The 21,118-nt window shown below is 53.1% G+C and overlaps 1 protein-coding gene across 2 annotated transcripts in view; it reads left to right on the plus strand.

The window, feature by feature from the left end:
• ACSF3 (acyl-CoA synthetase family member 3) overlaps window positions 1–21,118 on the plus strand; it is a 51,742-nt gene that overhangs the window by 11,133 nt on the left and 19,491 nt on the right. For both annotated transcript variants that reach the window (XM_021526925.2, XM_077786399.1), the window contains exons 4-6: window positions 1,918–2,072; window positions 2,844–2,989; window positions 9,258–9,370. In XM_021526925.2, coding sequence (XP_021382600.1) covers window positions 1,918–2,072; window positions 2,844–2,989; window positions 9,258–9,370 — 414 coding nt within the window. The remainder of the gene's footprint in view (window positions 1–1,917; window positions 2,073–2,843; window positions 2,990–9,257; window positions 9,371–21,118) is intronic.

Raw genomic sequence — 21,118 nt, forward strand, 5'->3', positions numbered from 1 at the left:
TTTGCCACTGTTTCTCCTCCTTTTGCATGAGAAGATGCCTGAGTATTGGATTTGGTGTTTCTGGCTGGTTCGAGGCATGGCACATCTCCCTCTCTAAAGGGAAAAGTTGTTGCCTTGTCTCCTCTGTGCTCACATCTCTTCCTTCAGGTGACCTTAGCAGGTCTGGAGGTGGTTGGGAAGGTTTCTGTATGGTCTGACCATCCTCACTCACCATCTGCATGTTGGGAAAAAAATGCATGGGAAAAATCTCCCAGCTGTGCCTTGCTGCGCTTGTTTGTCCCCACTGGTGTCATTTTCTCCTTTTTTTTTTTTTTCCTTTAATGATGGCAAAATCCCACTGGCCAGCTCATGATATGCTTTTGAGCAGTGGGAGGGGAGGAAAATCAGGAATGTCACGCTGACAGGAAGGCTCTTGGGAACATTAGGTCTCCCACTTCTCTGCTGGCACAGGCAGTCCTGACCCAAAGCATTCCCTGCCGTTATTGCTGGTGGGAAGCTGTATCCACTCTTGTTTTCTTGCAGTGAGAACCTTTTTGTTTCTAGCCCTTGGTTAAAAGGAATCTTGATCCATCTCCTGAGCATATTCCATGGGAAGGCTGCTGCTTCCCTCCTCTGCAGAGCCTGGCAGCCCTGGCACACGGTGCCATGTTTGCTTCCCGAGTCCGTGGCTTTTTAAAAGCACTTGGAGGCGTCAGGTGAGCAAAACAAAGCAGAGCATTGGGCTGCCAGTGCCCTGTGCACGGGGAGTTAACGTGGTGACAGTGACAGTGGGACAAGGCAGGGGGGATGGAGGCTGCTGCTCCAAGCCCGGAGCGGTCGGGGGATGCTGGGTGCTGTCAGGACAAAGCTGGCACCTCACAGGGGATTGATTGATTAGTCCCAGGTAATGAGGCTTTCCCAGATCCTTCTCTCAAAGCCTGGAGGTACAGTGAGAAGCAGGAATAGCTGTTCCAGCTGGCTGGGCAGTGCCAAGCCCTCCGGCCAGCTTGGGCTCTGCTGGGAGCTGCCAGCTTTGTATCACAGCTTAGTCCTGCTAAAACACATGGGAAAGATCCAGATTTGGCTGAGCAGGAGCAGAGCAGGTGGAGAGGTTTGGCTGTCAGCAGATCACCCCAGCAGCTGGTGGCACAAATCCAAAGGCAGCTGCTTATCCTCAGGAAGGGGCTGTTGCTGGGTGAGCTGGACTGACACGGAAAAGCTGCTCCTGGGGCTGCAGTCAGGAGGGAGGATTTTATCTAAGGCAGGAGCTGAGCTGGCACATGGGGACAGGGGACTCTGGGGTGCAAGGGACACTTGCTCTGTTTAGATGGGTTTGGGGTTTTTCAGATCCAAAGTCACGTGACAAAAACTCTGCTGCATGGCCAGACTGGAAGTCTGCCTGCACTCCCACAGCTGCTCGGGACTTGGGAAGGCAAAACAAAATCACAGAGCAAGGACTGAACAACCCCTGAGCAGCTGTTTCCATTCAATCCCCTCTGCACAGTCCTGCTCCCTGCTTGCCATCAGGAGTCCTTCCCTGCCCACAGCAATGGCTCTCAGAGCACCAGGCTGAGGAGAGCAGATCCATCCAGCCCTGGCTTTGGAGAAATCCTTCTCTAGAATGGGAAAGATATTGGGGGAAAAGGGGGCTGGGAAATGATGGGTTTTAGCTTTTCTGTTTTTCAGGTTCTCTGCTGCCTGGTGTGTAACTCTGGAACTTTCTATGAGGTGTTAGTAGGTTCTCCTCACAGATAGTTGGACACAACGATCCCTTCCCAGCTGGAGAATCGAGGACAACCTTACCCAAAAAGCAGAAACAGCAGCAAAGAGAAGGGGACAGGGATGGGGGCACACAACAGCTTCCAGCTGTACTTCCAAGAAATCTTAGATAGCAAAGGTGTCTTTCCATCCATGTGTGTTCCCTTCCTTCCTTCCCAGGTGTGGAAGAGGCTTCTGAGTTCCCAAGCTCCCCGTGTCAATGTGTTCATGGCAGTGCCCACCATCTATGCCAAGCTGATGGAATATTACGACGAGCACTTCACCCAGCCCCAGGTGCAGGATTTCGTGCGTGCCTTTTGCCAGGAGAACATCAGGTGGGTGAGCTGTGGGCAGGGGCTGCTGCTGACTTGCTGGATGCTCCAGGTTTTCCTTTCAGCATCACCTCCTTCAGCGCTGGCTGTTGTGCTGTGGGGTCTCTGTGACAGGAACAAGGGTGACATTATTTAATGATGAGCCACTCTTGCATGGAGAGGCTCATTATGTGTCACCCTGTGTAACACATGGCTGAGGACTTTGTCCTGCAGCCCAGGCTTGTATTCCAGTGTCACTGTTGGACACAAAATGAGTACACAGAGGCTTGGTGAGTTCAAGAGAGAAAAAGAAACAATTTTATTTCTGACCTCGCAATATACAGAATTCCAAAAGTGGCAGTGGATTGGAGGGTGGAATTGCCACCTCTCCAACCACACTGGTCAAACCAACAGCCCATCAATTCCCTCCTCCCACAAAGAAGAATGCAAAACGATCATTATTTACATGAACAGTGTGTGAGAACTCCAGCAGAAATATGTAAACATTATTAGAAGACTGAAGAAGTTTTATGAGAAATTTAAAACTTTCAAAAGAACTATAAAAGAAAACTTAACACTTTTAAAAATCAGGGCAACACTTCAGGATCTCTTTTAAGAGGCTGTCCTGGTTAACCTAAACCCCAGATCGGTCTGAGAATATGAGGGACATCTCTGGTACTGGTTAGAAGGATTTTGGGGCTGCAGGTTTTACGTTTTTTGTGCCCCTGTGTCAGGCTGCGAATTCCCTGGAGCAAAGGTGCTCTCAGATCCTCTTACCTGCCTTTCCCTGGGCAGGTTAATGGTGTCAGGCTCAGCAGCCCTGCCCGTGCCTGTCCTGGAGAAGTGGAAGAGCATCACGGGGCACACCTTGCTGGAGAGGTACGGGATGACGGAGATTGGGATGGCGCTTTCCAACCCCTTGCATGGAGTCCGTGTCCCAGGTAGGAGTCTCCAGGGGTGTGAGAACCCCAGCTGTGGGGTCTTGTGTGGTGGAAAAGTCTCTCCTCCATCTGTGCTTCCAAAGAAAAACTCCACAGCCTCTTGTTGTTCGGTCTCAAGGCAGTTTATTGTGAATTATCTAAAAGATTTTCTTCTCTGGCTGTGGCTGTTTGCTCAGCAGCTCAGGCAGAGGCACACACACACCCTGACATCCTCTCTGTCTGCTGTCTTCTTCTTCTCCCTCCCCACCCAGGGCTGCTGCTATCTTTTATATGGTATATTACGTATTACATGTTTATAGTTTTTCCCCAATACCTACTACCTATATTACAAAGTGCTTTTCTACTCTAAACCAATCTGTGAGTGCCAACATCACCAAGAACATGGAGGCAAGGAAGAAGAAGGAGGAAGAACAGGATCAGCCCACTTTCCTCCATCTTAGAACTTCTGACCCCCATGTACAAAGTAAAAACCCCCCTGTACAATACTAAAAAATATTCCCCTCTGTTTTGTAACTACTTTTACTATCCTACCTAACCCTTTGTGACTGCTTGTTCCACCTCCAAAGTTGGTAACTCATTCCATGGCTCAAACTCAAAATCACAGCTGTTTGCAGCTGCCTGCCAGGGTCTAAAATGCTTCTGACCAAGGCCTGGAACCTCTAAAAATGTCCGAGAGACATTCTGAGTTCCAACACAGGGGGTGCCCCTGTTTGGAGGCGTTTGCTGGGCACTGCTCTGGGCTGTTCTCTGCACATGAGTGAGGAGAGGCCATGCAAGCAGCAAGGGTGCTGGGAATTGGCACTGGGGATTGAGGACATGGATGTGTGGGAAGGGGCTGCTGGGTTTCCCAGGGATCAAAGCTGTGTGTGCAGAGTGGCAGTGGTGCCCACTGGCCTGACCAGGCTGGCACGCTCTAGCCTGATGCTCTATTGCTTCCAAAATCTTAGTGAATTGAAGGAGTGTTTCTTCAGCCCCTGCTGCCTGGAGTTGTATTTCTGGGTGGTGTCACACAGGATTCTCCACACAGCAGTGCTTGTCCAACCCATCAGTGCTGAACACTTAAAATAGGACGTCTGCTCACTCTTATTTTAGTGCCTGTTTCTTGCCTCTTCAGGAATTCAAAATTGTCACACCTCGCTGTACACTCTGGGCCTGTTCTCTCCTTGTCTTCCCCCCCTTCTCTGAGCTCCACGTTGTGATTCCTCTCCATAGCTGTACTTTCTGGAACCTAGAAATAAATTGATCTGAGACACTGCAAATGTAAAATGCCCCCACTCTCCCCATGGTTGGAGCATGGCCATCTGTGTGCCCACCCTGTGCCACCTGCCTCCCCACAGGCTGTCTGTGCAGGCATGGCACCATCTGCAGCCTCCTGGGGAGCTGGTGTTACCCCAGAGGGGGTCCTGGGTGTCACAGCTTCCCACAGCACCCCGATCCCTTGGGATGCAGGAGCTGGGTCCTGCAGGGGTGGCACAGGGACAGGAGAAGCCAAAACTCCCCCTCGTTGACTCCTCAGCCTGAGAACAGCTTGAAATCCAAACTCTGTTTTACTTTGGCAGGGTAACTGTCATTCCCTCACCCCACCTCAGCCTGTTTTATCTTCCTCCAGCAGCCCCATCCCTGCAGGCAGGAGGGAGAAGCAGGCAGGAAAAACAAGGCTCCCATCTGCAGGAGCTCGAGCTGTGTGTGAGCCCCACACACCCCATGGGGACAGGGCAGGGATCATTGCACTGTCCCTGTGTTATATTTGCTTTTTATTGATTTTCATGAGGGAAAACGAGTGGAGACTCCAGAAATTTCCCAGAGGACTAAAAGAGAAAAGGAATAAGGCTGGAAGTATCATGGCAGTGCACAAGCTGGCCCCCAGAGCTGGTGGCTGTGCTCCTGAGGCACCATCCCTATGGATCCTGGGGTCTGCAGGGGACCTGGGCACAAATCCTCTCGTGCAGCCAAAGCAGAGGGGCTGGGGTCTGTCACTCCAGCCCCATCCAGGGGCTCCTGCAGCCCCGAGAGGGGAGAGAAGTGTCTCACAAAGGTGGGGATCAGCAAGAAACCGTACAGAAATGAGGCTATAATTGAATAGGCTTGATTAATTTATTTCAGGAAGTGTCAGCTGGGAAGCAGATGGGTGAAGCTGAGGCATAATTTACTGGAGCTGTGAAAAAGCTTTTGATCTAGTGCCCTGTTAGAGGCTGGGTAGGAGGTCACCAGGTACCACAGAGATCCCAGAGGCAGCTGATGGTGGGCTGGGAACAGGGGATACCTGCCAGAGGATTTCTCCTGGAGTGGGAGCAGTACACGACCTTCTCTCCTGCTTTGACCTGTTGGAGTGAGCCCAGAGGAGGGATGGAGCATCTTTGCTGAGAGAGTTGGGATTGTTCAGCCTGGAGAAGAGAAGGCTTTGGGGTGACCTCATTGTGGTCTTCCAGTTCCTGAAAGGCTTTCTTACAAGGAAGATGGAGTGGGGCTTTGGACAAGAGCCTGGAGTGACAAGACAAGGGGGAATGGCTTCACAATTAACTTCAGGTTTAGATTAGATATTAGTAAGAAACTCCTGGCTGTGAGGGTGGTGAAGCCCTTCTCTGGGTGCCCAGAGCAGCTGTGGCTGCCCCTGGATCCCTGCGAGTGTCCAAGGCCAGGCTGGATGGGGCTTGGAGTACCCTGGGCTAGTGGAAGGTGTCCCTGCCATGGCAGGGGGTAGAATGGAATGAGCTTTAAAGTTCCTTCCAAACCATTCTGTGATTCACGAGCCTCTGAGGAGAGATCCTGGGGCTTCCCTTGCCTTCTTGCAGGCACTTGGTGTGGCAGGAGAAAGGTGGAGTCCTTGGACCCTGCCCATCCTGCCCGTGTCACCAGCAGCGTGTCCCCACTCTCCACCCACAGCACAGGTCTGAAGGGGCAGCGATGGGGGTGTGGGAGCTTTAATTTTCCAGTAGCAGCAAAGATGAAAGATTTGAAAGATAAATGTTTGCTTGTATATGGTTAAAACCCTGCTTAAAATGCCTCTGTTTTCACCAGCTCTCATTCTAATCCCCCCTGGTGCTGTTACTGTGAAGGGAGATGAATAATTCATGGCCAGAGGATGCCTCACTGGGCCTAATCACCACTTTAATTGGAGGTTTAGATCAGAGGCAGCTAATAGCTGCTACAGCGGGGACTCCGTGTATTGTTGACAGCGAGATCCTTGAGTGCCTTATCGCTGGCCCGTTCCAACCCTCCCGGGACACAGCAGCACCGAGCTACCCGGATACCGAAGGACACAGAGCACGGGGCCAATTCAATTGATCTGGGAAGAGCTGACAACTTTTCTAAACAGAGGAGAAGGGGTGAAAGCAGAACGCTGTCACCCCCTCCTGCCTGCAGCCCGGTGCCAGCACTGCTTAACATCCCGGAGTCTGCAAATTGCAGGGATGCAGAGGGGAAGGAGAAGAGATTTCTCCCCAGTTTCTCCTCGGGATTATGGCTGGGGCCAAAAGGAAGCCAGTGCACAGTGTTGACCCCTTCTGATCACCCCAACTGAGACTTGATGAAGGCAGAACCTCCGGGGCTGCTCCTTTGGGAAGGGCCCCAAATTTCTGCTGACCTGTTGGAGTTGGCACAGGGCATGTTTTGACACGGTGGATGGGCCTGGGAAGCTCTAGTCATTGTTTTTGCACAAATTCTATTAATCCTGTCAGCTTTGTGGAGCTCTAGTCAATGGCAGGAGCTTTTTCAGCCTTTACAGATGTTGATTTTGAAGTTTGTCACTTTTCCTAAATACCAGAAAAGCTTCTCCAGACAGAAATAAGGAAGCAGCTCTCCACCAGGGACTTGTTTTACGTGCTGGTTTTATTTTAGCCAAGTAGGAGAGGAGCTGGTGGGGCTGTGTTAGTAACTGTGATCTGAAACACTGTGTGGGGAACATGTCACCTTCTCTGTGCCAGCCCTGTGCTGATCTTTGGTGGCTCGTTCCCAAGGGCTGGGACCAGCAGTGGGCACTAATCCTGGAGCCCTGCTGCCCATGAATCACTGCCCATTTCCATGCTGAGGTCAGCAGCTTGCATCCAGGGAAGAAGCATCTTCCAGGAAGGCATCTGGCTGACCTTAGTTCGAAAAATTCCAAGTCTGTGAGAGCCCCTGGCAGTTCCTTAGTTCCTTGCATTGGTTTCTGCTCCCTCCATGAGCTTTCCAGGACTGACTGTGTGCTGCCTGCCCACAGACGTGCCATGTTTTGTGGGCAGATTGGAGTCTGTTCACACACCGTTTTTCACCCTGCAGAAACTGTTCCCACAGAAGTCTAGAAGGTGGCTCCAGCAACCTTCCATGCAACACTGAGGGTGTTTGCTGTGACTTGTTACTTGCTTTGAGGCCTCTTGGAGCCTCCCGTGGCAGGTGCAAGATTGTTTATAACACATATGGTGTGATTTTTAGGGTTGTCCTGTGCAGAGCCAGGAGCTGGCCTTGATGATCCTTGTGGGATCCAACTTCTGTGATTCTCTGATTCCATAAATACCTCGACACGGTACCTCAGGGCACTTCTGGCTCGTGGCTCCCTCCTCGCCCTGCTGCAGCCCTGTGTCTCTGATTCCTGGCAGTGTGTGGCCTGGAGGTGGGAGCAGCCCAGGGCTGCTGGTGGTGAGGGGAGGACGTGGCTGTGCTGGCTGACCAGAATGCCAAAGGCAATTCTGAGCAGAGCAGACATGGATCACGAAGCTGCCACGTCGCTTTGTGTTTATTTCCAGCCAGATTTGCTAATTGTTCTGGTAGTTTTGCTGCAATAAAATCTCACTCCCTCATAGCCCATCTGCTCTTGGCTGATCCTGCAGGGATGCCATAAATCTGGGCTACGACGACATATCCATTTCCATGGCAACTGACCAATGTAGCAGACAAAATCATGATGTCACAGATAGCAGATCCCCAGGGCTTCAGCAGGAGAATGAGACCAGCACAGGGAAAATGCCACTTGAACCCAAATGCTGAAATATGAGCGACAAGAGGAAGACAGGGCTGAGCTCCAGGCCCTGCACTCCCTGCTCTAGGGAATTCCCAGTGTCAAGGTGCTCCTGGCAGACCTGGAAAGCACCAACTGGAGGGGAAAAAATTGGTCATCCGTTAAAATAAAGAGCACAGTTACCAATTTATAGAATCACAGAATGGTTTGGTTTGGAAGGGATCCTTCAGCTCATCTTGTTCCATCCCCTCTGCCCTGGGCAGGGACATCTTCCACTAGCCCAGGGTGCTCCAAGCCCTGTCCAGCCTGGCCTTGGACACTTCCAGGGATCCAGGGGCAGCCACAGCTGCTCTGGACATCCATGCCAGGGTTTCACCATCCTCACAGGGAAAAATTTCTCCTTAATATCGTATCTAACCCTTCCCTCTGGCAGTGGGAAGCAATTTCCCCTTGTCCTGGTACTCCAGGCCCCTGTGAAAAGTCCTTCTCCAAACTCAGTCCTGCTGAGGCGCAGGTTGCTGTGAGGTGCTGTCCCTCCCCTTGCTCACAGGGGATGAAGGTTACAGGCCCCGTTCTGTCACAGGAGCCATCTCGTGAGTGAGAGCTGCTGAGATCTGCTGCCCATCCCAAAGGTCACAGGAACAGAGCTGCCCCCTCTGCTGAGCTCTCGGGTGCTCCCCAGGAAGAACAGGCCCTGAACCAGGGGGTGGGAAGGCTGCAGGTTGGGAAGCTCGGGGTCCCAGAGCTTGGAGCTCAGTAGTGGTTGTTGTGACACTGTGTCAGCCCCTTGGCTTTGAAATTGAAACCTGTGGAAGAACAGGGTGGTTTTGATCCCTGCTTTTCTCCTGTGATGTTTTCTATCCAGTGTATTGATGTCTCCTAAAACTGAGATAATCCCTGGCAAGTCTCAGCTGTTAAGCCTTTGCCTCCCCTGTCAGGTGCAGGCTGTAGAGGAGCAGAGTAATCGCTGTGCTCTCTTTTCACAGCTTTGTGTAGGTTTTGTGGTGCCTTTCTTTTTTTCTTTTTAAAAAAAAAGAAACAGCTTTATTCCTGAGCTCTGAAGAGATGCAGAGGTTCAAAGAGTGGCCAAGAGAGTCTGTTCAGGGCTAGAGACACGTTTGTGTTCAGAGGCATTCCCAGCACTGCCTGCTCCTGACATTTCCAGCAGACACACGGTGAGATCGACGCCTTCCTGAAGGGACACCCCTGCTAGGAAGTCCTTTAGTGGCAGCACAGCCTGCAGATGCCATTGCTAGACAAACAGCTGCTCTTTTGCACCCTGATGCTGTGTTTTCCCGGGGGCTGTGCCCTGTTTCCACTCTCTCTCCCCCGCAGGCTCCGTGGGCACCCCGCTACCCGGCGTGGCAGTGCGCATCGCCAGCGAGACCTTCAGGGACGGCGCTCGCTCCTACTCCATCCACGCCCAGGGGGATGAAAACAGCACTCAGGTACTGCCACCTTCCCCCTGCTTCACCCAGAGAAAGGTCTTCACTCAGGGAGAGGTCTCCCCAGCCCTCTGAAAACCCCAGCACTGAGGCTTGTGCTGCTCCTGTGCTCAGAATTCTGAGAGCTTTGTTTGGGGGCTTCTGTAGCCGTGGTGCTTTATGGACTGGACAAGTGCTGTCCATACAATCGTGGAATGGTTTGGGTTGGAAAGGACCTTAAAGCCCATCCAGTCCCACTCCTGCCATGGCAGGGACACCTTCCACTAGCCCAGGTTGCTCCAAGCCCCATCCAGCCTGGCCTTGGGCACTCCCAGGGATCCAGGGGCAGCCACAGCTGCCCTGGACACTGTGCTCAGCACCCTCACAGGGAAATATTCCTTCCCAATATAAACCTACATATAAACCTACATATAAACCTATTCTATTTCACTCTGAAGACCAGGTCTAGTGGAAGGTCCCTGCCCATGGAACAAGATAAGCTTTAAGGTCCCTCCCAGCCCAAAGCATTCCATGATTCTGTGATTGGAAGGGCGGGATTGGTGGCCTTGGGGGTTGCACTGGTTTGGAAACAGCACTGGGAGAAACCCATCAGGTTTCCATGGGAGTCAAGCTCCGTGCTGAGCTCCACATGACACCAGCACCTGCAGTTCTGGTGTGCCAAGGGTCAGGCATCTGGGATTGGGAAGCATAATCCACGCCAGTGCTGGGGTGCTGAGCGTTCCCTGCTGCAGCAGCAGCCCCAGCCCAAGGCCCAGGCTGTCTCTTGGCACAGAAGTGGCTGAGCAGGGTCTGCATCCCTGCCCCCTCCCCTCCACACCCTCGCTGCGGGTGTTGTGCTGCTCTGGCAGATCCATCCCTGGTGCTCTCTGGGCTTGGCTGAGCAGATTGATGCTGTGTGTGTGACAGAAGTGACCCCAGCAGTGACACCGCGTGGGTGGGGCACAGGCAGGCGTGAGATTCAACCTGAAATAGGCTCCTTTGCTCATTCCCCTGGGAAATGGCTTCTCATCCAGCCACCTACATGCTGAGGGTTTGAAAGGGCCGTGGCAGAGACACTGCTGGTGCAAGCACTGCTGAGAGGCTCAAGGAGAGCTTTTTTTGTCTGAATTATCTGGTGGCAGGTGGAGGAGCCAGCAGGACCACAGGCAGCCCCGTGGGTGGGCTGTGCTCAGGTTGTGTTTTGTGTTCCGATGCTGTAAGAGCTGGATCTGCCCCAGACTTGTAAAACAGCCCAGGGGACAGCTGAGAGGGACCACGGATTGTGGCTTTTATTAAAAAAAAACCCTCTTTGCTGCTTTTTACTCTGTGTCACTGCTGTGGCGTGGCCGAGCAGCGGGCAAAGCAGGAGACTCCCCATGTCCTGGTTTTTTCACTCCCTGGATGTGTGTTATATTTCACAGGTTTGTCCTCTGATCCCAGAGTTTGCTCTTGGCTTTTTTTTTCCACTTGTGTGGACTGAGACATGAAATATAACGTGTCCCTTTTAATAATGATCCTATAATGCTTTTTTCCCCTCAGGGATCCCTGGGCGCTTTACAAATTAGATCTCAGACACCAGAATCCCCAAAGTGCAGCTCCTTCCAGGATGAAATGTGGATGTTGTTCTACTGAATTATGAGAGGAAAAAAATGCGGAATGTTATTTTTTCCTGCTCAGTACTCTTTCCCCTTCCTTCTCATTGCACTGAGTGACCAGAGAAGGGGAGCCCAGATGATCTGTGGCTGGTGCTGGAAGCCCACCACCTCCTCAGGCCTTTACAGAGCTGGGATTCACATAACTCTCCTCTTTCCTCTGGCTTCAGGCTGCTTGGGTTTATTTTGAAGGCAGAGGAATTGTCCTTTATCCTGCTGATTTCTCACCTGCAGCCCCCGGTGTGGTCCATACCCACAGCTCACAATTCTTGCAGGAGCTCCCACCAGCTCTGGCCTTGGCTCCCTGCCCCTTGCTGATGGTTCACTTTCCTGTCAGGCTCTCCCCTGGGGACCTTTTGAATGTTCTGGTGAATTCTCAAGTCATCAGCCGGGGAGGGTGTGGGGAGGTGCTAATTTGCCTCTGGGCATTGGCTCATGGGTTGGTCCCTCTCTGAAAAGCTGTGCCCATCTCACATCTCACCCACCATTCCTCTTGGCCCAGCTTAACTGGAGTTTCTTCAGGCTTCAGGGAGAGCAATGGTCCCATCTGCTCAGGCCACCCTAGGAGAGAGTGGCTGGCTGGGTACCTCCAGGACAGCCACAACATTTCCAGGAGCAGAGCAGAGCCAGCTGCCTCTGTCCCTGGGACTGTCACAAGGTGGGAAGAGCAGTCCCTGCTCCCAGCGTGTGCTGGCACAGATGGATGCGTGGAGATGCCAGAGTTTGGCTTTTATGTGCCCTGGGCACGGAGTGTGACTTTGCCTGGCGTGACCAGGTGGCAGCCTCGGTGACAACACCTCTGCTCCCAGGGATGCTGGAATTCCTGTGCCTCACACCTGCGGCCCCAGGCAGAGCCTCACCTGCTCAGTGCCTGCCCCAGACGCTGCTGCTGGCACTGTGTATCATGCTTGGTTAATAATTCATGGCAGGAGAGACAACGTCAGTGGAATTTATGTAAAACGAGGCGGATCTGACAGTCCGGGCGCTCCTCACGCTCCAGCAGTCCCAGAAAGGCCCGGCTTTGTTAAAACCAGCTCCTCCAGGGCAGAGGGGCTGGCCCAGGGATGGGAAGAGCTGGTTGGTGTCACCCTGCCCGTGCCACCAGATAACCCCGTGGCCTTTTCCTTGCCTCCTGTGAGAAGGATGAACAAATCCTTCCTCGCCTCGCTCCCAGGAGGTCTCTGAGCCTTAGAGTGGCTGAGGGCTGGAGGAGACTGAGGGGAGACCTCAGGGGTCTTCAGCATCCTCATGAGGGGCAGCAGAGGGGCAGCTACTGATCTCTTCCCTCTGGTGTCCCCTGGGGACAGGACCCAGGGAGTGGCTGGAGCTGGTTTAGGTTGGATATTAGGAAAAGGTTCTTTCCCCAGAGGGTGCTGGCACTGCCCAGGCTCCCCAGGGAATGGGCACAGCCCTGAGGCTGCCAGAGCTCCAGGGGAGTCTGGACAACACTGCCAGGGATGCCCAGAGTGGGGTTGTTGGGGTGTCTGTGCAGGGCTGGATTGATGATCCTTGTGGGTGCCTTGCAGCTCAGGATATTCCATGATTCAAGCACATGGGGCTGATCTAGGAGGATGCTGAGCATCCTGCCAGGATTTGGGCTCTGAGCCACCTCTCCTCCCCGGGCTCCTGCGAGCAGGTGATGTCTGTGCCGGGGCTGGGGCAGTGTCAGTGGAATGAGTGGGGCTGGGGCAGTGTCAGGGCAGTGTGTGTGGGGCTGGGGCAGTGTGTGTGGGGCTGGGGCAGTGTGTGTGGGGCTGAGGCAGTGTGTGGGGCTGGGGCAGTGTGTGTGGGGCTGGGGCAGTGTGTGTGGGGCTGGGGCAGTGTGTGTGGGGCTGGGGCAGTGTGTGTGGGGCTGGGGCAGTGTGTGTGGGGCTGGGGCAGTGTCAGGGCAGTGTGTGGGGCTGGGGCAGTGTCAGGGCAGTGAGCCAGGCGTTCCCAGCTCAGCGGTGCCTGCAGAGCCCTCAGCGAGCTCTGCCTCTGCCCTTTCCAAGGGACCCTCGCAGGCTCAGCGCCTTCCCCCTGTGCTGGCCTGGGTTCCTGCTCCTGCCCCAGCACAGCCAGCGTTCTCCGACCTCTTCCCTCCCCACTAACACATCTCTCCCATCAAGCTGGGCTGTCACTCCCTTTCCTCTCGTGCTGGTACCCTTTGGATATGTGTGATCCAAACAGGAGCGGCGGCGGCAGAGGAGGAGGAGGAGGAGGAGGAGGAGGAGGAGGAGGCAGGCTGTGGGTGGCAGGAGCAGGGAGCTGGGGAGTTCCTGCTCTGCCATCCGGTAACTGCCTGAGCCTGCAGCAGGGGACCTCTGTAATTTGCAAAGCTGGTTCCTGGCACACCCTGAAGATCAATAATCTACTTAGCTGAAAGTTTGCTGGATCTCTGTTCTTCCCTGCATTTTCTCCCGTGATTGGAGCACTGAATTCCTTTCCTTCACTCCTTTGGTCTCCTCTCAGGAGCCCTGTGCCCCATCCATCCCATTTGCTCGGGTTTTCAGCTGTGCTGTGCTGTTTCCTCTGGGTGTTGTGCAGCCTGTGCTGCTTTTGGGGGCTGACAGGAGCCAGGCAGGCTGGCTCAGGCTGCCTGGGGCTGCCCACACTGGGCACTCCAGCCTGACACATCCACCCTCTGCTCTGCCTGTTCCAGCCCGGGGTGTGCAGCAGCCTGGGTGTCAGGCGTTGGGATGACCCTGAGAGTGTAAAAGTCCTCATTTCCCAGCCTGTAGGGTCAGCTTCTCAAGGCTGTTTATTTTCCCTTATCTATAACATTCTTTCTCTGCCCTGCTGAGCTCTGGCCAGCAGGTTGGCCATGGCATTCTGTCTGTCCTCAGGGTGGTGTTTGCATTTTATATCAAAAACTACCTGTATTATGTTTACCATAATGTGTCAATATCTATCTATGTTAGACAGTGTGTCTCTCTACCTTAAACCAATAGAAAAGTGTCACCATCACAGCAAGACATAGAGGGCAAGAAGAAGGAGAAGAAGGTCAGGACATTCCCAAATCCCTCCATCTTGTCCCCTTGAACCCCATTCTAAAAACCCCAAAATTCTACTTTTTCACCCTGTGTTAATTCAACTATCACACTGCTCAAACCTTTGTGGCTTGTAATTCCTCACACAGAGTTGGCAGCTTTTTCCACAGGCTGAAATCAAAGCCACAGGTGTTTTTGACTTCATGCCAAGGTCTCCGAGCCCCCTGCCAGGGTCTGGAGCCAGCCAGGGCAGCCAGAGGGATGTGCTGGGTTTTGACACCTGGGTTTTGACACCTGTGACAGGCCAGTGAGGGCAGGAGGTGACAGTGCCATCAGTGTCACAACCCTGAGTGTGTCCCCACCTCCTGCCTGAGCAGCAGTGGGGGATGCAGAGCTGTCCCCTGGAGAGATGCTGCTCTGGGAGTCCTGGGAGAAGGGTTTCTCCCAGGAAACATCCTTGGGGAGCAGAGGTGTGGGAGTGGGTGTCAGGGACAGCAGGGCTTTGCCTGCCCTGAGTCATGCCCCATCCTGCTCCTGGATTCACTGGCATCCAGAGCAGTTCCTCATTTCCCACCTTCCTCAGGCCTGTAGTCCTTGCCCACAGCCCGGGGTGCTTCTTCCCCTGGGGTGTTTTCCCCTGGATTTTTGGCAGCTCTCCCCGTGGCTCTGGCGCCCAGGAAAGGGTTACAGCTCTCCAGCTCTGAACGTTTCAGCTTGCTTTGTTCAGTGCAATGCATATTTCATACACTCAGCTTCCCAGCTGGCAGAGGCCTGGAAACCCTGCAAGCTGTCGGGTATTGTCTCTCTCCTCCTTTACTTGTTTGTTTGTTGGTTTTTTTTTTGGGCTGTCATTTTTGTTGGATTTCTCTTTTTTTTTTTTCCCTCTCTTTTTCATCTTCCCCAAATTGCTCTCTCTCACCAGAGCCCAAGCCTAGTGCTGACAATGGGGGGCTATCAATAGCTAAACTGGCTTCACAGCTGTAGCCGAGGCAGGGCTGGAGCAGGGCTTTTATGGCCAGCAATTTCCTGGTGCCCAGGCTGCGGAGGGAGCGTGGGGACGGATGGCTCGCAGGAGCTGGCAGCAGGAGGACGCTGTGCCACGGGCTGCCCCCCCTTCCAAAGGTTGTAATTATCTCGTTTCTCCATATGCAAGCTGTCGTGCTGGACGGGAACCGGCCTGGCTGTGGCTGTCCCTCCTGAAAGCCACCAGCAGCATCTCTGTCCCCTCCTCCCCGTGCTCCCCGTGCCCGTGCCATCTGCTCACAGCTTGCTGCTGGCTGCCAGCACCTCGGCGGGGCTGGGGGCAGCTGGCTCTGTCACCCGTGGTTGTGGCTGCAGCTCTTGGCTGTCCCTGTCCCTCCACCTTGCCCGTGTCCGTCCCAAATCTCTTCAGAACCCGTGGGGTGGTGCCCATGGAGCTGCCAGGGTTGTCTTGGAGGCACCCCCGTGGCTGGCGTGGGTCTGGGGACCTGGCACGGGCATCCCTGTGGGATTCTCCTCACCCATCCAGGTGTCCCAGAGCAGTTGGTGAGGCTGGAGCTGGCTCTGGGCACGTGCCCCCCCATGCCTGGCATTCCTGAGAATGGCCAGGATGGGATCAGCTGGCCTGGGAGTCCTGTCTCTGACTGTCCCAGAGGAAGAACTGAAGCAACACTTGGATTGTTCCTTTCCTGTCCCATTCAGACCTCAGCCTAGACCGGTTTATTCCTTGTCCTCAGTGCTCCTGCACTTCCAGAACAGCTCTCCTCCAGTTTTGCCCTGGTTTTCTTCTCCCTGCTCCATCCCATCCTCATGTATTGGTACCTTGATGGTGAACTTTACCCCCAGCATCCCCATTCCATCTCCCATGAGGAGCTTTCCCCCAGCTCCGTGATCTTTTCCATCAGGCAGCGTGGGGAATGTGCTGTTGAAGGCAGTCTGGATTAGATCTGCAGCTTCTCTCTGTAACCCCAACCCTCAGGATTTCTGGCACAATCCACCTTTGATAAAAACACTCTGCATTTATTCCCATTTTCCATTTGCCTCAGCTTCTTCCAGAACCTCCTTCCAAAGCCCTCTCAGTGCTGGACACTGCACTTGTGTGTGTTCCAATTATCTCTATTTTTTTTTTTTTTTTTGCCATATTTCTCTCATCTCCTCAGGATCCTGTTTTGTGTCCTGACCAAGTAATTCAAGAGTCTCCACTTTGTTACCCAGGCTGCTTTTGTTCCTGTATAAACATTTTAGTTGCTTCTCATTGATCACATGCTGTTCTTTACTTAACTCAGGCATTGATTCCATTCTCAGATGTATTTATATCTCCTTCCTTCTTTCTGTCTGCCCTCTGGTTTGGTTTTTTTTTTTTTTAATTTGTGGCCATAGCTCTGTTTTATTTCTTCCTGGCAGTAAAAGTGGAGGCAGAGGTTGCAGTAGCATCATGTCCCTTTGTTTCTCAGGTGAAAACTCTTCTCATCACAGGGACAGCCTCAATTCCAGGAGGATATTTCCTTGCACATGGAAGTTGAATCCATCTGTCAAGAACCTTCTTTTCACAAGAGTTTCCTTGGAGCTCACCTCTGTCACAGCACCCTCTGGACCTCTGTGAATCCCTTTGTTGTTGTTTTGTTCTTCCATAGCATCCCAGACTGGGTTGGAAGGATGGAGCATATTCATGGGCAGGGACACCTTCCACTGGAATATTGCCCTTTGTAGCTGGGGGAAGATTTGGGGTGTTTGTGGAAGAGCTCTGGGCGTGGTGGGGAGGTGCTGGAGCAGAGGCTGAAGGAAGAGGAGCCTCTCTGGAGCTGAAGGAAGAGGAAGAGGAGCCTCTCTGGAGGCTGAAGGAAGAGGAGCTGTCTCTCCCAGGGTTCTGCAGCCAGGGGAGCAGGGATGGCTCAGCAGGGGCAGCAATCAGAGGTTGTGGGGCAGTGTGTGCACACTCACAGCTCATCACAGCCTCCCAAACTGCACTTTTAGGGGAGGCTGAAGGGAACCAAACCAAAGGTGGGCCGCTGATGGAGTCCTTGCCTGGTCCTCTGCCTGCCCCCAGCCCAGAACCAGCTGAGGGCACGTTGGGAGCCTTCCTCCAAGGAGGAGAGCAGGGGGAGTGGGAAGATGTGCTGACATCTCACCTCGTTTGTTATCCCAGGGAGCCTGCAAACGACAGGGATGAGAACAGCAGCGTGGAGAGCTGTTGGCATCTCTGCAGCAGTGTTACACATCTAATTTATGGTGTTAATATAGATCAAGAAGTTCTGTGTCCATGAACAACTGCAGGGAGGGCTGACCTTTCCCAAACTTGGCTTCTTTTCTGTCGTGCTTTTGGGATCATCTGGAGCTGATCAGGCTGGTAACCTAAAAAAAAATCAGTATTGGCTAAAAATATAGACAATCACTTTTGTTTTCAGTGGAGCAACATTTGCTGTAAGTAGAGGGTTGGGTTGTTTGAAAATAAGTTTCAGTGTTCCAGCTCCACTGTGCACCAGCCTTGCTTTTAAATTTATAACTCTCCAAAATGAAAAGTAAATGGATTGTGTTATTCCCAGCCCTTTTATAAAAGTTAACATTGCAAAAACAGATGTGAAATGTGGCCTCGCAGATTACAGCCTGAGCTTGGGGTTTTTAGGTTGGGGTTTTATTTTTTCCTTACTCTCTCTGTGCTGTGTCCCTGAGGAGCAGAAATCTGCCTTTTTCCAGCAGGAGGAAAATTGTTCTGTGCCTAACTTGCCTCCTGCCAGGCTTGTGTGGATGCTGCAGGACACGGAGCTCCAAGGAACGATAATGCCTTTACACAACCAGGCTACTTAGCAGGGAATTTTTAATTAGGAATGGGCAGGAAAGTTCAGATTGCCGGGGAATTTGGTAATGCTCTGACACACCTCCCAGTCCTGGGACATTCATCCCAGTGTGACCCTGGGAGATGGTGATTTAAGGCACTGGCAGGCAGGTTGTTAGCTTCAGCTTCCTTCAGGAGGCAGGTGAGCATGTCCTCCCCTCCCACAGCAGCCTGGCTGTGCTGTGATCTGGAGCAGCAGAGCCTGGGCCAAGCCTGGAGCTGCCCAGCTCTCTCCAGGTCAGTGAGGGCTGAGCTGTTGGATGCTGTGTTCAGCCTGGAGAAAAGGAGGCTCTGCACAGCTCCTGACAGGAAGGAGACATCATTTCCTGTGCTCTGGTATGTTAAAAATCCCAATATGAACACCAGGAAAAAGTGACTTCTCTGGCAGAAGAGGTGAAGGGGCTCCGTCACTTCCATAAACCTCACATACATAAATTATTGTTTTCTATTAGTCACTTAAGGGCTCGGTTGCTTAATTATTTTGATCACAGTAATCATTTATTTACAAGGTGGGGAAAAATGCCAAGCACTTCCAAGCCGAGCAGCACAGCAGGGAGGAGGCAGGGCTGCAGAGGCATTTCTTTCCTCCCCACAAGTCAAAATGCTTTTGCTTTGTGGAGTTACAGGGACCCTTCTGAGGTCCCTGCTGAGAGATGATGCTCTGATCCACAACCTTTGGTGCTCCCCCAGGAAAGAAGTTCAGCAAAACCAACTTCAGGTCCCTGTGCAGGAGAAGCTCCAGGAAGAGCTCAGAGCCCCTGCCAGGGCCTGAAGGGGCTCCAGGAGAGCTGGAGAGGGATGGGGACAAGAGATGGAGGGACAGGACCCAGGGAATGGCTGCAAACTGGAAGGGGGTAGGCTCAGATGGGATATCAGGGAGAAATCCTTCTCTGTCAGGGTGGTGAAATCCTGGCACAGGATGCCCAGAGAAGCTGTGGCTGCCCCTGGATCCCCTGGAAATGTCCAAGGCCAGGCTGGATGAGGCTTGGAGCAACCTGGGCTGGTGGAAGGCGTCCCTGCCCATGGTGGGACTGGATAAACTTTGAAGTCCTTCCAACCCAGACACTTCCATGAGTCTGAGTATTTGGGGGATGAAGGGGGAAGGAGGCATCTGGTAGAGTTTAAGTGGATCTCTCTAAAACCTGTTTGCAGCCTGAAGGTATTTGGGTTTTCTCCTAAAATCTCTCTTCCTACCAATCCCCAGCCCAAGAACATGCTCTCACCTCCTCAAGCCTCACCTTCCAGCCTCCCCTCTGTGTCTCCCACATGTTTCTGCTTAGGAGCCCACCGTGCCTTCCCTGCTTCCCAGAGAAGGAGACGCAGCTCGGAGCCTTCCCTAATTCCATTAGAGCCCATTAGAGGCTCCGTGCTCTCCGGGCAGAGACCGCAGAAAACAAACGGGCACTTTGAACAAATCCCAGGCCCTGTGCCAGGCAGGGATTCCCACTCTTTACAAACCTCCCTCCTAATAAAGAGGTAAAATGGGAACGGGCAGGGGGGAAATATGCATTTTCTAATCACCCAGATTTAGGCCTTCAAAGAATTTATTACAACCTTTTATTTCCATGCGTGGAAAATGGAATCTTATCTCGTGAGCCGGCTGGTCCAGCTCGACTGGGTTTAGAGCAGGGAGCTCTCAAACAACCTTCAGGGCCACGCTGTGCCTGGGTGTTAAGCTTGCTGGAATGCATTAAAATATGGCACTGGGAGAGGGGGAGATGGGGCACTCAGCAATGTGATGCCTCCAGCAGCTGCTCGTGCCAGCGAGCCACGCGGGAACAACGGGAGCCACCAGGATTGGAGCGAGAAGGAAACAAGCAGCCCAGCTGTGTGCTGCCATCCCTGCCCCCAGAGCCAGCCAGCGTGGTGTCCCTGGCACTGCAGAGGGATCTGGCACCAGGGCTTGGAGGAGATAAATGCCACGAACCTTGGATTTTAATTGCTGCTGTCGGGGTGGTGTGTGCCCCGTGCCACGCTGGGGAGCAGCGCCGGTGACACTCCGAGTGCAGCAAGCAAAATCCTATTAAGATAACGTCACGGCCTCTCTGTTTTACTGTTTGCAAGCCAGCCATAACATCATTAAATTACACAACAGGGAGGTGCCTGCTGCCAAGGGGCTCTGCTCGAGATAAGACGTGGGTTGAGCCGCTGCCAAAATTGGAGTTGATGTGACAGGAAATTTGGAGCGGGTTCAAGGCTTGATTCACACCAGACATGGCACTGTGCAGGTAAATCAGGGCAGGATTGATCCCTGGGGCTGTGCAGGTACCTGGCACCGTGGAATCCTGGGCAGGATGGGGCTGGAGGGGTTTGTAGCAGACAGATTTACAGCTCTTCTTGTGTTCAGCACTGACAGGAAGAAGCCAGAGCCTGGCAGGGTGTGTAGGTGAAGTTCGGGGAGCTGTTTGCAGGTTCTTAGCTCTGCCATCCCCTCCCCAGCCCTTCTGGGGAGTGGGAAGGAGCCTGAACACCAGACGCTGCTCAGGGAAGCTGCTTGTTTTGTGGTGCCACAGCTGGAACAGCAGGAAAAGGAGTGAGAAGAAAGAGCTGCATCATAAAATGCCACACAGCCTGTAAGAGCCCTGAAACCAGCCTTGCTGGTCCCTCTGTGTCACCCACCATGTCCCTGCCACTCTTGTCCATGGAGCCTTTGTGTTTCTTGTGCCCTTTGTGCCCATTGTGCCTTTTTTGGTGCCTTTTTGTGACCTTTTTTGGATCCTTTGTGCCCTTTGCTGCTACAGGTGTGGAGTTTTGCTCCAGGCCCTCCAGACCTCAGGTTTCTTTTGTGGATAGTCTGGACTTCAGTTCCTTCTTTCAGATCTGTGGGAAGAGCTCACCCAGCACCATCCCCACCTTGCCATGGCTCAGCAGAATTCCTCATTGGCATTAACGACTTTTCTTCCCTGCAGCATCTTCCAGGCAGGGAATTGATCCCCAACCAGGGCTCTGGAAGCCTGGGCTGTGTGTGCAGAGATCCCCCTGTCACCCCATCCTCCAGGACAGGACATCAGGAAGGAAATACTTTAAAATGATGCCTTAGAAGCAGTTTTCTAAGCGTTTTCCATTAGGGCTGCAGAGAGCCTGCCCTGCCCTGGGACTGCCTGGCGCTCCAGCACTGCTATTACAGCTTTCCCTCGTGGCCCTGTTTCTGGCACTGCTGATTTTTGGGGTCCCAGATGGATCCTGGCCATTGCAGTAGCTCAAGTACAAAGTGGCTGGGAAAGTGGCTTGGAATTCCTGTTACTGAGCTGTTCTCCATGGAGCAGCACCCTTCCATCCCAGCAGTAGCTTTGCACACCTTGGTTGTGGATATCATTGGGTTTAGGTGGGATATTGG

Source organism: Lonchura striata, chromosome 13 (assembly GCF_046129695.1).
Source record: "Lonchura striata isolate bLonStr1 chromosome 13, bLonStr1.mat, whole genome shotgun sequence".
NCBI lineage: Eukaryota > Metazoa > Chordata > Aves > Passeriformes > Estrildidae > Lonchura > Lonchura striata.